General features: G+C 41.8%; 1 protein-coding gene across 3 annotated transcripts in view; it reads left to right on the forward strand.

Moving 5' to 3' along the window:
• The window catches only part of pde8b (phosphodiesterase 8B), a 58,244-nt gene that overhangs the window by 1,777 nt on the left and 42,301 nt on the right, over positions 1 to 14,166 (forward strand). For 2 of the 3 annotated variants that reach the window (XM_010878090.3, XM_034296746.1), the window contains exon 1: positions 215 to 1,092. The exons of the other annotated variant lie outside the window; for it this stretch is intronic. In XM_010878090.3, coding sequence (XP_010876392.1) covers positions 811 to 1,092 — 282 coding nt within the window. In that variant the 5' untranslated portion in view covers positions 215 to 810. Of the gene's footprint in view, positions 1 to 214; positions 1,093 to 14,166 lie in introns of those variants that run through there. 3 annotated transcript variants of the gene reach the window in all.

A 14,166-nucleotide genomic window follows, 5' to 3' on the forward strand; every position in this document is an offset into this window, starting at 1 on the left:
GCAGTCGCAATTGCAATATTGTTAGTCAAATGAATCGATTGCCTCCTAGACAGATTGTCGGTGCATGTTAACTTTGATATTTGTCAGATGTGTCTAGTTAACTGCAACCGTCTTCCACGATATTTGTATCCACTGACTGGTCAGGAAATGCAAGGAGAGCTCTGCCGACCAGTGGTGACAAGCTGTGATGCGCTCTGAAAGAATGACAGCACCCTATACAATGATGTATAGGAAAGCTAGGGGAATTACTGAGCTTAGCCAAATCGCAAAGGTTTGAAATGAGCGAGTGTGATCCAGTAATTCCACTCTGCGTTTTTCTTTTCCTCCAATGATCATGGTGATAAGGAGAGGAGCGTCTTTATGACACCAACATTGCTTAATGTTTATGGATGGTTACGTTCACTGGCACGGCTAAGCTACAGAAGATAATTCTATTAATCGACTATATGTTTTGCGTAGCGAGCCATCATCAGATTACAGGCCTATCCATATGATGTAGGCAACCCTTAACAACCTCAACTATGCCCCTTTTTACGGAATATAGCCACTGGTTGTGAATTCAACAGCAGCAGCAGGGGATAACAAAGGAAAACATTAAACTAATTCAACGGATACAGTTGCGTATGCATGGATTAACGGAGACGAGAGTTTAGCGGCGACATTATAGAGAGATGGAACACCATTTGTGAGGGCGAGAGACGACCAGTAGCAACCGATGCTGAGAGAGAACAACATCATCCGGGAGTGTTACCTCCGAGAGAGCGCTGTTTTACTTTCATCAGAGATCTGGCTCATGACCAACGGTCAGGCATGGGCTGCGCTCCTAGCATCCACGTCTCACAGAGCGGCGTGATCTACTGCCGAGACTCAGACGAGTCCAACTCTCCGCACCAGACAACCACCATCTCGCAGGGCACTGCGACCACACTGCATGGGCTGTTCATCAAGACAGATGCGGCGGACACCATCCCCTCTGTAATCACCTATCAGAGCAGGCACTCCCGGAACAACTCTCACCGAGAGAGAAGAGAGAACAGCGGTGGACACATCTGCATCGAGGCCGAGACCCAGACCAGTCACACCAGTGTCAAGGTATATAGTATTTTGATCATTCACAAGCACAGGAATGAATTAAGCTGTACAAGTAGGCCTGACAGTAGCCTCCACTATTATTCTATTGAGCAGAATTCCGACCGATTCGGTAAGCGGAAAAAGATTGAACTGTTCCCAATTAAAAATAAATCTTAAATAAATGATTTCTGTTTTACATGGGGATAGCTAATCTGACGTTGATGAATATCAAACTTTTTTTATTGGATTGTCCTTAGGCCCTAATCCAAATGCCACCCATGTATACAGGTAGACATAGCTGCTAATCTTGTTTTGGTTTGTGGGACAGTCTAGCATTCCTGAAGTTATTACTCCAGTCATACGTTCATAGAAGAAAGAGATGGACTTGTTTCATTTGTCTTCTGGTGTTATCATGACAACACGTTTTGAGAACAGTGTCTGGTGGAGGCCCTTCCTGCTTTTAGGGGTTCCCGCGTAGTGGCATATTGTATATAAAATATACCATGATTCACTATAGATCAATGGCCTTAACTGCGTTCTATTTCTTAGCTGTAAAATCACAGGTATGAAAATATTAGGTTCCATATGACAGAGAAATTAAATTCTCACACAGTAACGAGTAGGCCTAACTTGTTACGTTTTAAAATGACTGTAACTTTACACTTGGAGCAATGTAAATATTCTGGGTGTGTTTGTGTGTGTATTTGTGCACGCACAGTATGCGTTTTTTTGTTTGGGAGTAAAATATGACATGGACATACAATATGATGTCTATTCCAGGGAACAGCAGACCTGAATGGGTCAGTTTCAGACACCTGTTGACCTGCTGTGAGGCACTTGGTCGAATGAAGATGGTTTGTCCAACACAGCTGGAGGGAATCCTCTGCAGGTGTACCTCGAAAAGTGTAGTGACGTTATGGGTTCATTTACCTTAATGGCCTTTATAGATCTGCATCATGAGTTGAGAGAAGAGAGTAAAAGAGAGACAGACTCTGTCTTTCTCTCTCTCTCTCTTTCTCTCTCTCTCTCTCTCTCTCTCTCTCTCTATTGCGGCATAAATGAAGCTATTGACTGTTGAACTGGTGATAATGTGCTGACGTGATCCCCTCCAGAACCACAGTCATGTTGCAGATAGGCCACACAGCCGCTGGTGTGCGCCTCGCCTGGACCACTTGTTTACCCCGGCGGATAGGGCAGAGTATAGTGACCATGTGAGAAAGCTGATGATGTGGGTCTGTACATTCCCTCCTCCAGGGCTTCTCACACAGCCGGTCCTGTGGACCCTCCACTCTATGAGTGCAGGGTTTTGTTACAGCCCAGCGCTGAGCTCATCCAATTTGAATATTTTAAGGCTGATTTTTGTTTTTGTTCGTGTGCAGCTGAGCGGATGTTTTCTTCGTGTTTGCACTGCAAGTCCAAGTTGAGGTCTGGGTCTTCGCCTTGTTTCTGCTTAACCTCTGTCACAAGTTCACTATTATAAGTCAGAGATGGAGTCAAGACCACAACACTGGAGACCCAGACCAAGACCCAAACACGGGAGACCCAGACCAAGACCCAAACCCTGGAGACCAAGACCCAAACCCTGGAGACCCAGACCAAGACCCAAACCCTGGAGACCCAGACCAAGACCCAAACCCTGGAGACCCAGACCAAGACCCAAACCCTGGAGACCCAGACCAAGACCCAAACCATGGAGACCCAGACCAAGACCCAAACCCTGGAGACCCAGACCAAGACCCAAACCCTGGAGACCCAGACCAAGACCCAAACACGGGAGACCCAGACCAAGACCCAAACCCTGGAGACCAAGACCCAAACCCTGGAGACCCAGACCAAGACCCAAACCCTGGAGACCCAGACCAAGACCCAAACCCTGGAGACCCAGACCAAGACCCAAACACGGGAGACCCAGACCACTATATAATGCAGTACTCATTAAGCATAATTAAAACATAAAATACAGTACTCTCCAAAATACTGTACAGTGTTAAGATATTTTGGCCATGTTGCTCAGACCTTGATGTACTGTCCCTTTCGGAATGTATTCAGACCCCTTCACATTTTATTTTTTTATACAGTAGACGTATTTTGATGATTTGTAATCTAATTGATTAAATGTATTTCTCTTTCTGTCAATCTCTACATCATGTTTCAAAATTGAGGTAAACTGAGCCTGCTCAGCATTATGCCACAGAACATGATAGGATGTTAATTGCTTAATTGTATCATGCAATACACCTTTATGGAAGCATCTGCATTTGTTATGTTCCTCCACTCATTTATTCATTTTTTTACTGTAATACCGTTAGGTCTGGAAATAATTGGACACTGACAGGTTTTGTTATTTTGTCTGTTAACCAAAATATATTCAAGTTAAATAATTAAAATGGGCTTAAAGTGCAGTCTTCCAGCTTTAATTTGAGGCTATTCACATCCAAATTGGAAGAAGGGTTTAGGAATTACAGCTCTTTTTCAATGGACCAAAAGTAATTGGACAGTTAACTCAAAAGCTATTTCATGGACAGGTGTGGGTTATTCCTTTGTTATTTCTTCATCAATTAAGCAGGTTAAAGGTCTGGAAATGATTCCTGGTGTGGCATTTGCATTTGGAAGCTGTTTCTGTGAACCCACAACATGGGGTCAAAGGAGCACACAAAGCAAGTGAAACAGGCCATCCTTACGGCTGCAAAAAAAAAAAAAATTCATCAAAGACATAGTAGGAACATTTAGAGTGGCCAAATCAGTTTTGTACATTTGAAGAAAAAAAGAGTGCACTGGTGAGCTCTGCAACACAACAAGGCCTGGATGTCCACGAAAGACAACAGTGTTGGATGATTGTAGGATCCTTTCCATGGTAAAGAAAAAAACCTTTACCAAACATCTAACCAAGTGAAGAACACTCTCCAGGAGGTTGGCACATCATTATCCAAGTGTACCATAAAGAGAAGACTTCACGAAAGCTAATACAGAGGGTTCACCACAAGGTGCAAACCATTCATAAGCCTCAAGAATAGAAAGATTAGACTTTGTCAGAAAACATATAAAAAAGCCAGCCCAGTTCTGGAATAGCATTCTTTGGACAGATTAAACTAAGATCGGGCTGTACCAGAATGATGGGGGGGGGGGGTATGGAGATGTCTTGGAACGGCTCATGATCAGAAGCATACCACATCATCTGTAAAACACAGTGGAGGAAGTATGATGGCATGGGCATGCATGGTTTCCAATGGCACTGGTTTACTAGTGTTTATTGATGATGTGACAGAAGACAGAAGCAGACGGATGAATTCTGAAGTGTATCACGATATATGGTCTGCTCAGATTCAGCCAAATTCAGCAAAATTGATTGGACGGCGCTTCACGTCACAGATGGATAATGACCCAAAAGATACTGCAAAAGCAACCCAGGAGTTTTTTAAGGCAAATAAGTGGAATATTCTGCAATGGCCGAGTCAGTCACCTGATCTCAACCCGATTGAGCATGAATTTCACTTGCTGAAGACAATACTTAAGGCAGAAAGACCCACGGACAAACAACAACTGAAGACAGCTGCAGTAAATGCCTGGCAAAGCATCACAAAGGAGGAAACCCAGTATTTGGTGATGTCCATGCATTCCAGTCTTGCCTGCAAAGGATTCTCAACAAAGTATTAAAGATGTACATGTTATTGTTAGTTTGTCCAATTTCATTTGAGCCCCTGAAATAAGGGGATTGGGTATGAAAATGGTTGCAAATGCTAAATGTTTCAAACAATGTTTTTGTTCAACCCCTTGAATTAAAGCTGAAAGTCTGCACTTCAATTGCATCTCGGTTGTTTCATTTCAAATCTGTTGTGGTGGCGTACAGATCCAAAATTGTGTCAGTGTCCAAATACTTCCAGACCAAACTTTATGTCACCGGTCTGTAGCTTAAGAGGATCCATAAGGAAAAATGGGAGAAACTGACAAAATTGTGGTGTGCAAAGCTGGTAGGGGCATGCTCAAGAAGACTCAAAGCTGTGATTGCATCTATAAAGAGTCTAAATACTTTTGAAGTACATTGTAGTTTGAAGGGGTTTCTGGTGACAAATAATGTTTTAAATCTATGGTTATATTAACCATTATTGCAACAATTCAGGAAATGTATTGCAATTTGGATGTAAATCCTATATTCCCCAACTCTAATGCATGCACATACACACAAACACACACACACACGCATTCAGAAACATGTACACATGCACACACACAGCCACCCACTCCACTTCAAGTGATTCCAGTTTTAGCTCAGAAAAGCACAGTGTGTGCCCAGTGGCTTAGCAATTAAGCAGAGAAGTTGCATATCAGTTCTGTGTGTGACTGACAGAGATAGATAAACAGAGAGACAGACAAAGAAGGATAAATGGCTGAGACTGCATAAATTAAAGCAAAGCAAGAGAAAAAATAAAGTATTCAGAGCGTAATCATGTGTCTCTAGCAAGGTATTGTATAACAAATGTTCTCATTAAATCTCAAAATGGATTCTTATCATCCAAAACACTCATTCTCTCTGATTTTGTAACTACATCCACCAACATGGCATATCTGTTGCAGACTGAAACAAAGACACTCAAAAGGGTTTGAGGGCTTCTGACAGCCAAAGTTCTCATTAATTTAGTTTTCGCTACTGAGAGATAAAGAAAACATTGATTGGCTTAGTCTGCAGCCAATCTAAGCATCCACAAATTCTCAGCCTATATCTGAATATCTGAACTACAAGATGGGCTCTTAGATATATTTGGATGTCATGAATTCGAGGAGTGGCCAACATAGATTATACTATATGGTACCAAAAATATAAATGGGGATGTTTGGTCTAACCAAAATAAACGTGTGGGTGTCTGGTCTAACCAGAATATACATGGGAGTGTTTGTATTTTTCAAAACATACAACCCCGTTTCCAAAAAAGTTGGGACGCTGTGTAAAATGTAAAGAAAAACAGAATGCAATAATGAAACACTACAAATACTATATTTCACATGTTGAAACTGAGAAATGGTATTGCCAGAAACTGGTTTCAAAAAAGCAGGGACAGGGGCAAAAAAAGACTGGAAAAGTTGTGTAATGCTAAAAAAAGTAACTTGATTGGATATAAAAAGAGCATCACAGAGAGGATGTCTGTCAGAAGTAAAGATTTCACCATTCTGTGCACAGGTAAATGGTGGAACAATTTTAGAGTAATGTTTCTCAACATAAAATTGCAAAGATTTTGGGAGTCTCATCATCTATGGCACATAATGTCATTAAAAGATTCAGAGAATCTGGCGAAATCTCTGTATGCAAGGGACAAGGCCGAAAACAATTTTTTCAGTCCTTCAGGCGGCACTGCATTAAAACAGACACGTTTCTGTAGTGGACATCACTGCATTAAAAACAGACACGTTTCTGTAGTGGACTTCACTGCATTAAAAACAGACACGTTTCTGTAGTGGACATCACTGCATGGGCTCAGAAACACTACTGAAAACCATTCTCTGTGAACACAGTATATCGCTACATCCACAAATCCAAGTTAAAACGCTACCATACAATGAAGAAAGCAGATATAAACAAGATCCAGGAAAGCTGCTGCCTTGTCTAGGCCCAAGCTCATTTTAGATGGACTGAGGCGAAGTGGAAAACCCAAATCTTATTCAAAATTTTTAATAATTTTTGTGAATCGTGGATGCCATGTCCTCCGAGCTAAAGAGGAGAGGGGCCATGCAGCTTTTTATCAGCACACAGTTCAAAAGGCAGCATCCGTGATGGTATGGGGGTGCATATTTATGCAAGACAATGCCAAACCACATTCTGCACGTATTACAATGACATGGCTCCATAGTAAAAGATTCCAGGTGCAAAACTGGTCTGCCTGCAGTCCCTTTCCCGACTTTTTTATAACGTGTTGTTTGCATCAAATTCGAAATGGGCGTGTATTTTTCTAGAAACAGCAACATTTATCAGATTCAACATTTGATCTGTTGTCTCTACAATTATCAATTAAATGTAGCGATAAATGATTTGCACATCATTGAATTCTGTTCTTATTTGCATTTTACACACCGTCCCAACTTTTTTGGAAACAGGGTTGTATCTTGAGAGGGTCCAGATTTCCATAAATATTAGAAACTTGGTTGTACATGGGGATGTTTGGTCTATTCCAAGGTATAACCCAACTGGTTGTTTTTCTTCTGAATAGAGATAGACCACAAAATGTGAAGATAAAAAACGTGTTTCACAAAATTATAATTAATGACAGTAATAATTAGCTGTGCAGATAGAAATTGCTTGGATGTTAATATTTGAAGAATTTCATTCTAGTCTAACCCAATGGGGGTTTGGTCTTAAAAAAACACTGTGCTTTAATATTCTTTCTTGTTGTGTAGCTTGAAAAATTGTGATCAATGTGATATTGCAGATACTGATTTAGCTTTGTTTAAGTTTATTGAACTCACCAGACTAGACTGTACTCAGTGAGTAGACCAGAGACTTTCTGTAGAGAATTAAAAACGTGGAAGGTTGTCCGCACATGCGCAGATGCTTCAGGAATCTCCAGATCCATTGGTCAGGTAGACTAAAGTTCCCCAAAAAGTTGGTTCAGCGGCCAAAGCCAACAAATTTGGGTCACTATGCTTTGAGCAGAAACCACTATCTAGCCCCAATCAATGGGTCTTTTGCTGGTTATTTTAAAAGCATAGTGAACACCAGAAGACCAGAACTTCTGAGATTCCAATTTTATGCATGGCCTTCTGACAGCATGAATTACATCTACTCTGAAATATACATATATCATATATATATATATATTTCCCTTTAAAGGCTTTAAAATACATTCAGTACAACTGGGTTCATACATAAAAGGTACAGCGGAGAGTTAGTTTAATTTTGACCAACTGGAGTGATGAATCTTATTGTAGATGCTTATATCAAATGAGGAGCTTCCACTTCTGCCTTTGTTTATGAGCCTCTGTGCAACATTAGAATCCTATCCTGGGCCCACATTGTTTGATGCTGACAGGGCATTATGGGTGTACTTGCTTCCAGTGCTTCTGTTCTCTTGAGCCACTTCGAGCTTCCTCATTCCTTGCTGGCAGAGCTTGCATCAAATGGAGCGGTCAGTGGCAGTATCCTTTAGCCAGGTGCGGTACAGTTCTAGTAGCGCCTTTTCTGCCCCCCCTGCCGAATGGCGACCCTGATGCGGTGTTACCTCGCAGGCCCATATACGGTCATAATGACATAACCGAGTCAGCAGAAATTGCTGGCAGAATATGTGCTGGTTGATTATAGACATACACATGCGTTTGGTTTTGCAGATTATATCAACAAGGGGCATTTGGTTGCAAAAGGATATTCCCAGAATGCACTAGAGTCAGATGATGTATTAAGCCTTGAACATCCTGATGTGGCAATTGTACATGATTCACAGCTATTGATGTGATTGCCACTACCTAATAAACCCATGTTTATGCATGATTGTTGAGGTTTATGTTCTGGAAGACTGTTCTTCTAAGCCTGCCAAATGAGGTTTGAGAATTACAGACTTATAGTCACTGGACATTCTTGGCCACCACCTGTAAGACCAGGGTTCACCATAATTTGGTGTAACTATCATCAGAGAAGAGGCTGCCCACGTATTTGAAGGCGTTCACCAAGAGACCCAGTTTATTTTTGTGGCCTCTTGAAACGTACTGATTTGAAGTCCACTGTAACACTGCAGTAATTTTTTATGTCATTGTGCAGAAGCACTAAAACACGTAGAACGAAGATGCCAAAGACAACTGGAGCTAGAATGCACCCCCAGTGTGTAGCTGTGCACCCGTAAGTTGTTTTTAACCTTTAGTCTGTGAGCTACCAGAGGAAGTCTGTGAAGTAAGTGATGATTCTTATTCAATTGTACATATTTTTTCCAATTATTAAAACAGTTGGGAGTAGTTAATGTACAATAAAATATTTTACATACAAAAATAAAAGAGATTTTATGTAAAAGAAATCTTGGACTCAACAGTTATTTGGTAGTCCCAGTTAAAGAAAAGGTTGGGAACCGCTGTAAATGGTTCGGATTCCTGACTTAGTATGGTCATCCGTGCCATTATCCCCTTGTGGAATTGGTGCAGGATGTTGACAAAATTCCCAGAGGAGCCAAATTTCCACAGAAGCCCTGTGTCGACCATGTCAAAGGCCTTTTAGAGATCCACAAAGGCCATGAAAGGGTCTTGGGGAAAATCATGTCCACAGTGTTCCTGGTACTCCTGAAACTGCATCAGGCCTTCAATGAGTTTTGTTGTAGTTCTTCCAAAACTGAGGGGTCATTTGGGAGTTTGGTTGTGATTGGGCTGTGATCCTTGATGTTAGAGCTTCTGATAATGATGCAGTCTGATAATGGTGTAGTCTATGAAGTGTTTGCAGCATGGATGCACTACTTTCTGTTTTCTGTGTAACAGAGTGTTTGTGTGTGTATTTTGATTGCAATAGGAAAGAGAAAAACATGATATTGTGTATAGAATAATGTTACCTTAAATATATATATTTTTAATAACAAAAAATATATTTTTCACAGCAGTTCAGAACTGGTAGACGAAACCTGAAGATAAAAGTCAGCATGCGCTACATGGAGGAGGGAAAGGAGAAATATTTCAAATTAAACATAAGGCTCTTGTAATAAACCTTTTATCCACATGGGGCAGAAATCTTACACATGGGGTTTTTTGCGTTTACCATCAGCACTTCTTCACTGGAGACCAGAAGGAAAGGACGAATGATCGTCACTTTTCACAGTCGCAGGAGGATGCTCCATTGTTTTATACACATACACACATTCATCTAAAGCGCTACTGGTGACAATGTGTGTTTGTGTTTCAGTATGCTTGTCCATGCACAAATGTATGTTTGTTTGTGAGAACAAACACACATCTGAAAAGTGCTTGCATGCAGCATCCCCTTTCCCCACATTCATATGACATTCAGATGAAGTGTCCGGAGAGGATATACTGGACAAAACCCTCAATTAGTTGTCATTGTGAGCAGACCATATCTTATGTTGGTTGCTCTTAAGCGAGAAGGTGGAAAGAATAATGAGTCAGGGGCAGGTATGATCAAAACAAAACCATTTCTCTATTGAGTCCTTCTTTTCAAACGTGTGCACACAACAAAGTATGTTTCCCGAAATTACAACATAAAACTGGTCAACGAGAAAGAAACAAGCCGAATAACTATGACAGAAATCACGGTTGTGGCATCGTCTTAACTATGCGTGGTGGAGAGCTCGCTTGTGGGGGTGGACTGTCTCTTCGCTTGTCTCTCCATGAGATGGAACCAGTACCTTTCCTTTGTTCTCTCCGTCACGTTCTCCACATGAGGGAACCACATATCATTTGATTGCCACTAATGAGCTGCCGTGCCTTTATAGAAGGAGGAGAACAGGTGATTAGTGCCATCAAGTAACAGGTAATTGGCTCTTATGAAAAGTAAATACACCCCCTGAAAAGTTGTCTTCTTTTTTTGTAATCTTCACTTAAAAGTTATTGACAGGTAAAGGTATCTTCATTTAGCAATTTACAATGAAATATTGTACTTTGTAATCATTCATAAAAAAATCAACAGGTATGCAATTTCATAGAGCAGAGTACACTATAATATAAGTACACTTCTAGCTTTAGTAGCTGGTTTGGCCCCCTTTTACTAACGTCCTTTTATGTAGCCTTTTCTTGTAACTTTCTATCAGTCTCTTAAATCGACTGGGAAGAATTCTTGCTCACATTATACAGTACTGCTTAAACTGTGTCATGTTAAAAGGCTTTCTTGCACGCACAACCCGCTTCATTTCCCCTCACAAAATTTCAATAGGATTGAGATCAGGGATTTGACTCGGCCATTCTATAACCTTCCATTTCTTATTTTTAACCATTCTTTTGGAGCTTTTTGCCGGACCGTGTTAGCGGAGCCGGCTAAGAAGAACGAATGTCTCTTACTGACTGACTGACTGAGTAACAGAAAGAAACCCTCCCAAGTTACAACCCTGTTTCCAAATATTTTGGGAAGCTGCGTATAATGCTAATAAAACCAGAATGTAATGATGTGCAAATTATTTGTTCCTATAATACATTTTATACAAAACACAACATATACAATTTTGAAACTGAGTATAATACAATCCCATTTTGAATTTGATGTCAGCCCAGTAGGATACATTTGATATCCAGCATGGGAATTGGGTTTAGGTTTGAAAATGTTAACATTCTAGTGTCGGAATTTGGGTTACTTTTTGATTTCGGCATCACTGGTTAATTTTAGGGTTAGGCATTGGAGCTACGTTATGTTTAGCCATAAAGGTTAGGTAATTGAGGTTAGGTCAGGTTAGGTTTAAGGCTAGGGCAGACAGGATAGGACAACATTTCTGTGTTTCAGCTCACCACAAAGATAAAAACAAGTGTGGATGTGTGTGTTACAATGCCCTCTCACCCAGCAGTGGCAGTCAGATGATTCTCTGTGGATGTGTATGGCTGTTTGTTCTTTAGGGACACGACCGTGGGGAAAATCACTCGGAGGTTTTCATGGAATTAACCCTTTTATTTTGTTCTCAAATTCTCATTCCTGTTCCTTTATTAACATTTTTAAAATGACCCTGAATGCTTTATGGAAACTGTGTACAGTTTTTCCCAATCATCTAACAGACTAAATAGTCTAACAGATTAAAACTGGTTCTATGAATGATATACAGAAAAGTTTGCATACCCTTAGAGAATATGTACCAATTGTAAAGAAAACATGAATGAGCAGGCAAAACACATCTTTTATTTCTTATGGGATACATATTCAACTATAGGTCATAACAGAATGGCACAATCATAAAACAAAACATGGCAACAAAGAAAGAAATGAACAGACCCCTGTTCAAAAGTCTGTATACCCTTAGTTCTTAATACTGTGTATGGCCCCCTTTAGCATGCAGTCTTTTGTAATAGTTGTCTATGAAGCCGCAAATTCATGCAGGTGGTATAGCTGCCCATTCATCTTGGCCTCCAGGTCATGCAAAGTCTTTAGTCGTCTTGCATGAACCGCACGTTTGAGATCTCCCCAGAGTGGCCCAATGATATTACGGTCAGGAGACTGTGATGGCCACTCCAGAACCTTCACCTTTTTCTGCTGTAACCACTGGAGGGTCAACTTTGCCTTGTGCTTAAGGTCATTGTTGTGCTGGAAAATCCAAGAGCGTCCCATCTTTCGCACAGAAAAATGCAAATTGTCTGTCAGTATTTTCTGATAACATGCTGCATTCATCTTGCCATCCATTTTCATAAGATTCATAAGATAGTATAACCTCGGATTCAGGAGGAACAGTGTGGTTTTCGTCCTGGCTGTGGAACACTGGACCAGCTCTATACCCTCTACGGGATGCTGGAGGGTTCATGGGAGTTTGCCCAACCAGTCCACATGTGTTTTGTGGATTTGGAGAAGGCATTCGACTGTGTCCCTCGCGGCATCCTGTGGAGTGTGCTTCGGGAATATGGGGTCCTGGGTCCTTTGCTAAGGGCTGTCAGGTCCCTGTACGACCGAAGCAGGAGCTTGGTCCGCATTGCCGGCAGTAAGTTAGACTTGTTCCCAGTGCATGTTGGACTCCGGCAGGGCTGCCCTTTGTCGCCGGTTCTGTTCGTAATTTTTATGGACAGAATTTCTAGGCGCAGCCAGGGGCCGGAGGGTGTCAGGTTTGGGGACCACACAATTTCGTTTCTGCTCTTTGTGGATGATGTTGTCGTGTTGGCCCCTTCAAACCAGGATCTTCAGCATGCACTGGGACGGTTTGCAGCCGAGTGTGAAGCGGTGGGGATGAGAATCAGTACCTCCAAATCCGAGGCCATGGTCTTTAGTCGGAAAAGGATGGCTTGCCCACTTCAGGTTGGTGGAGAGTGCCTGCCTCAGGTGGAGGAGTTTAAGTATCTAGGGGTCTTGTTCACGAGTGAGGGAAGGATGGAACGGGAGATTGACAGACGGATCGGTGCAGCTTCTGCAGTAATGCGGTCGATATATAGGTCTGTCGAGGTGAAGAAAGAGCCGCAAGGCGAAGCTCTCAATTTACCGGTCAATCTACGTTCCTACTCTCACCTATGGTCATGAGCATTGGGTCATGACCGAAAGGACAAGATCCTGGATACAGGCGGCCGAAATGAGCTTTCTCCGCAGGGTGGCTGGGCGATCTCTTAGAGATAGGGTGAGAAGCTCGGTCACCCGGGAGGAGCTCAGAGTAGAGCCGCTGCTCCTCCACATCGAGAGGGGTCAGCTGAGGTGGCTTGGGCATCTGTTTCGGATGCCTCCGGAACGCCTTCCTGGGAAGCCACCACCATGCTTCACAGTGGGGATGGTATTCTGTTCACTATAAGCCTTGTTGACCAATTTCCAAACATAGCGCTTATGGTTGTGACCTTAAAGCTCAATTTTGGTCTTGTCATTCCAAATTACAGTGTGCCAGAAGCTGTGAGGCGTGCTAAGATGTTGTTGGGCCTGTTGTAACTGGGCTTTTTTGGGGCATTGGCGCAGTAAAGGCTTCTTTCTGGCAACTCGACCATGCAGCTCAATTTTGTTCAAGTATCGTCGTATTGTGCTCGATGAAACAACCACACCTTCTTTTTCCAGAGTAGCCTGTATTTCCCCTGAGGTTACCTGTGGGTTTTTCTTTGTATCTCAAACAATTCTTCTGGCAGTTTTGGCTGAAATCTTTCTTGGTCTACCTGACCTTGTTTGAACAGTACTGACTGACTTGCAAGGCTATGGATATCTTTTTAGATCCTTTTCCATCCACCATTACCTTGTTACGCAGGTCTTTTGACAGTTCTTTTCTGAACTCCGTGGCTCAGTATCTTGCCTGCTCAATGCATCCACGTAAGAGCTAACAAACTCATTGACTATTTAAACACAGTTTAATAAGCCACAGTTGTGGGAAATTCACCTTTAATTGTCATTTTCACCTGTGTGTGTCACCTTATGTGTCTGTAACAAGGCCAAATATTCAAGGGTATGTAATCTTTTGATCAGGGTCATTTGAGTGATTTCTGTTATCATTATGATTTAAAAAGGAGCCAAACAACTATGTGATAATGAATGGA

The sequence above is a fragment of the Esox lucius genome, chromosome 14, assembly GCF_011004845.1.
Source record: "Esox lucius isolate fEsoLuc1 chromosome 14, fEsoLuc1.pri, whole genome shotgun sequence".
Taxonomy (NCBI): Eukaryota; Metazoa; Chordata; class Actinopteri; order Esociformes; family Esocidae; genus Esox; species Esox lucius.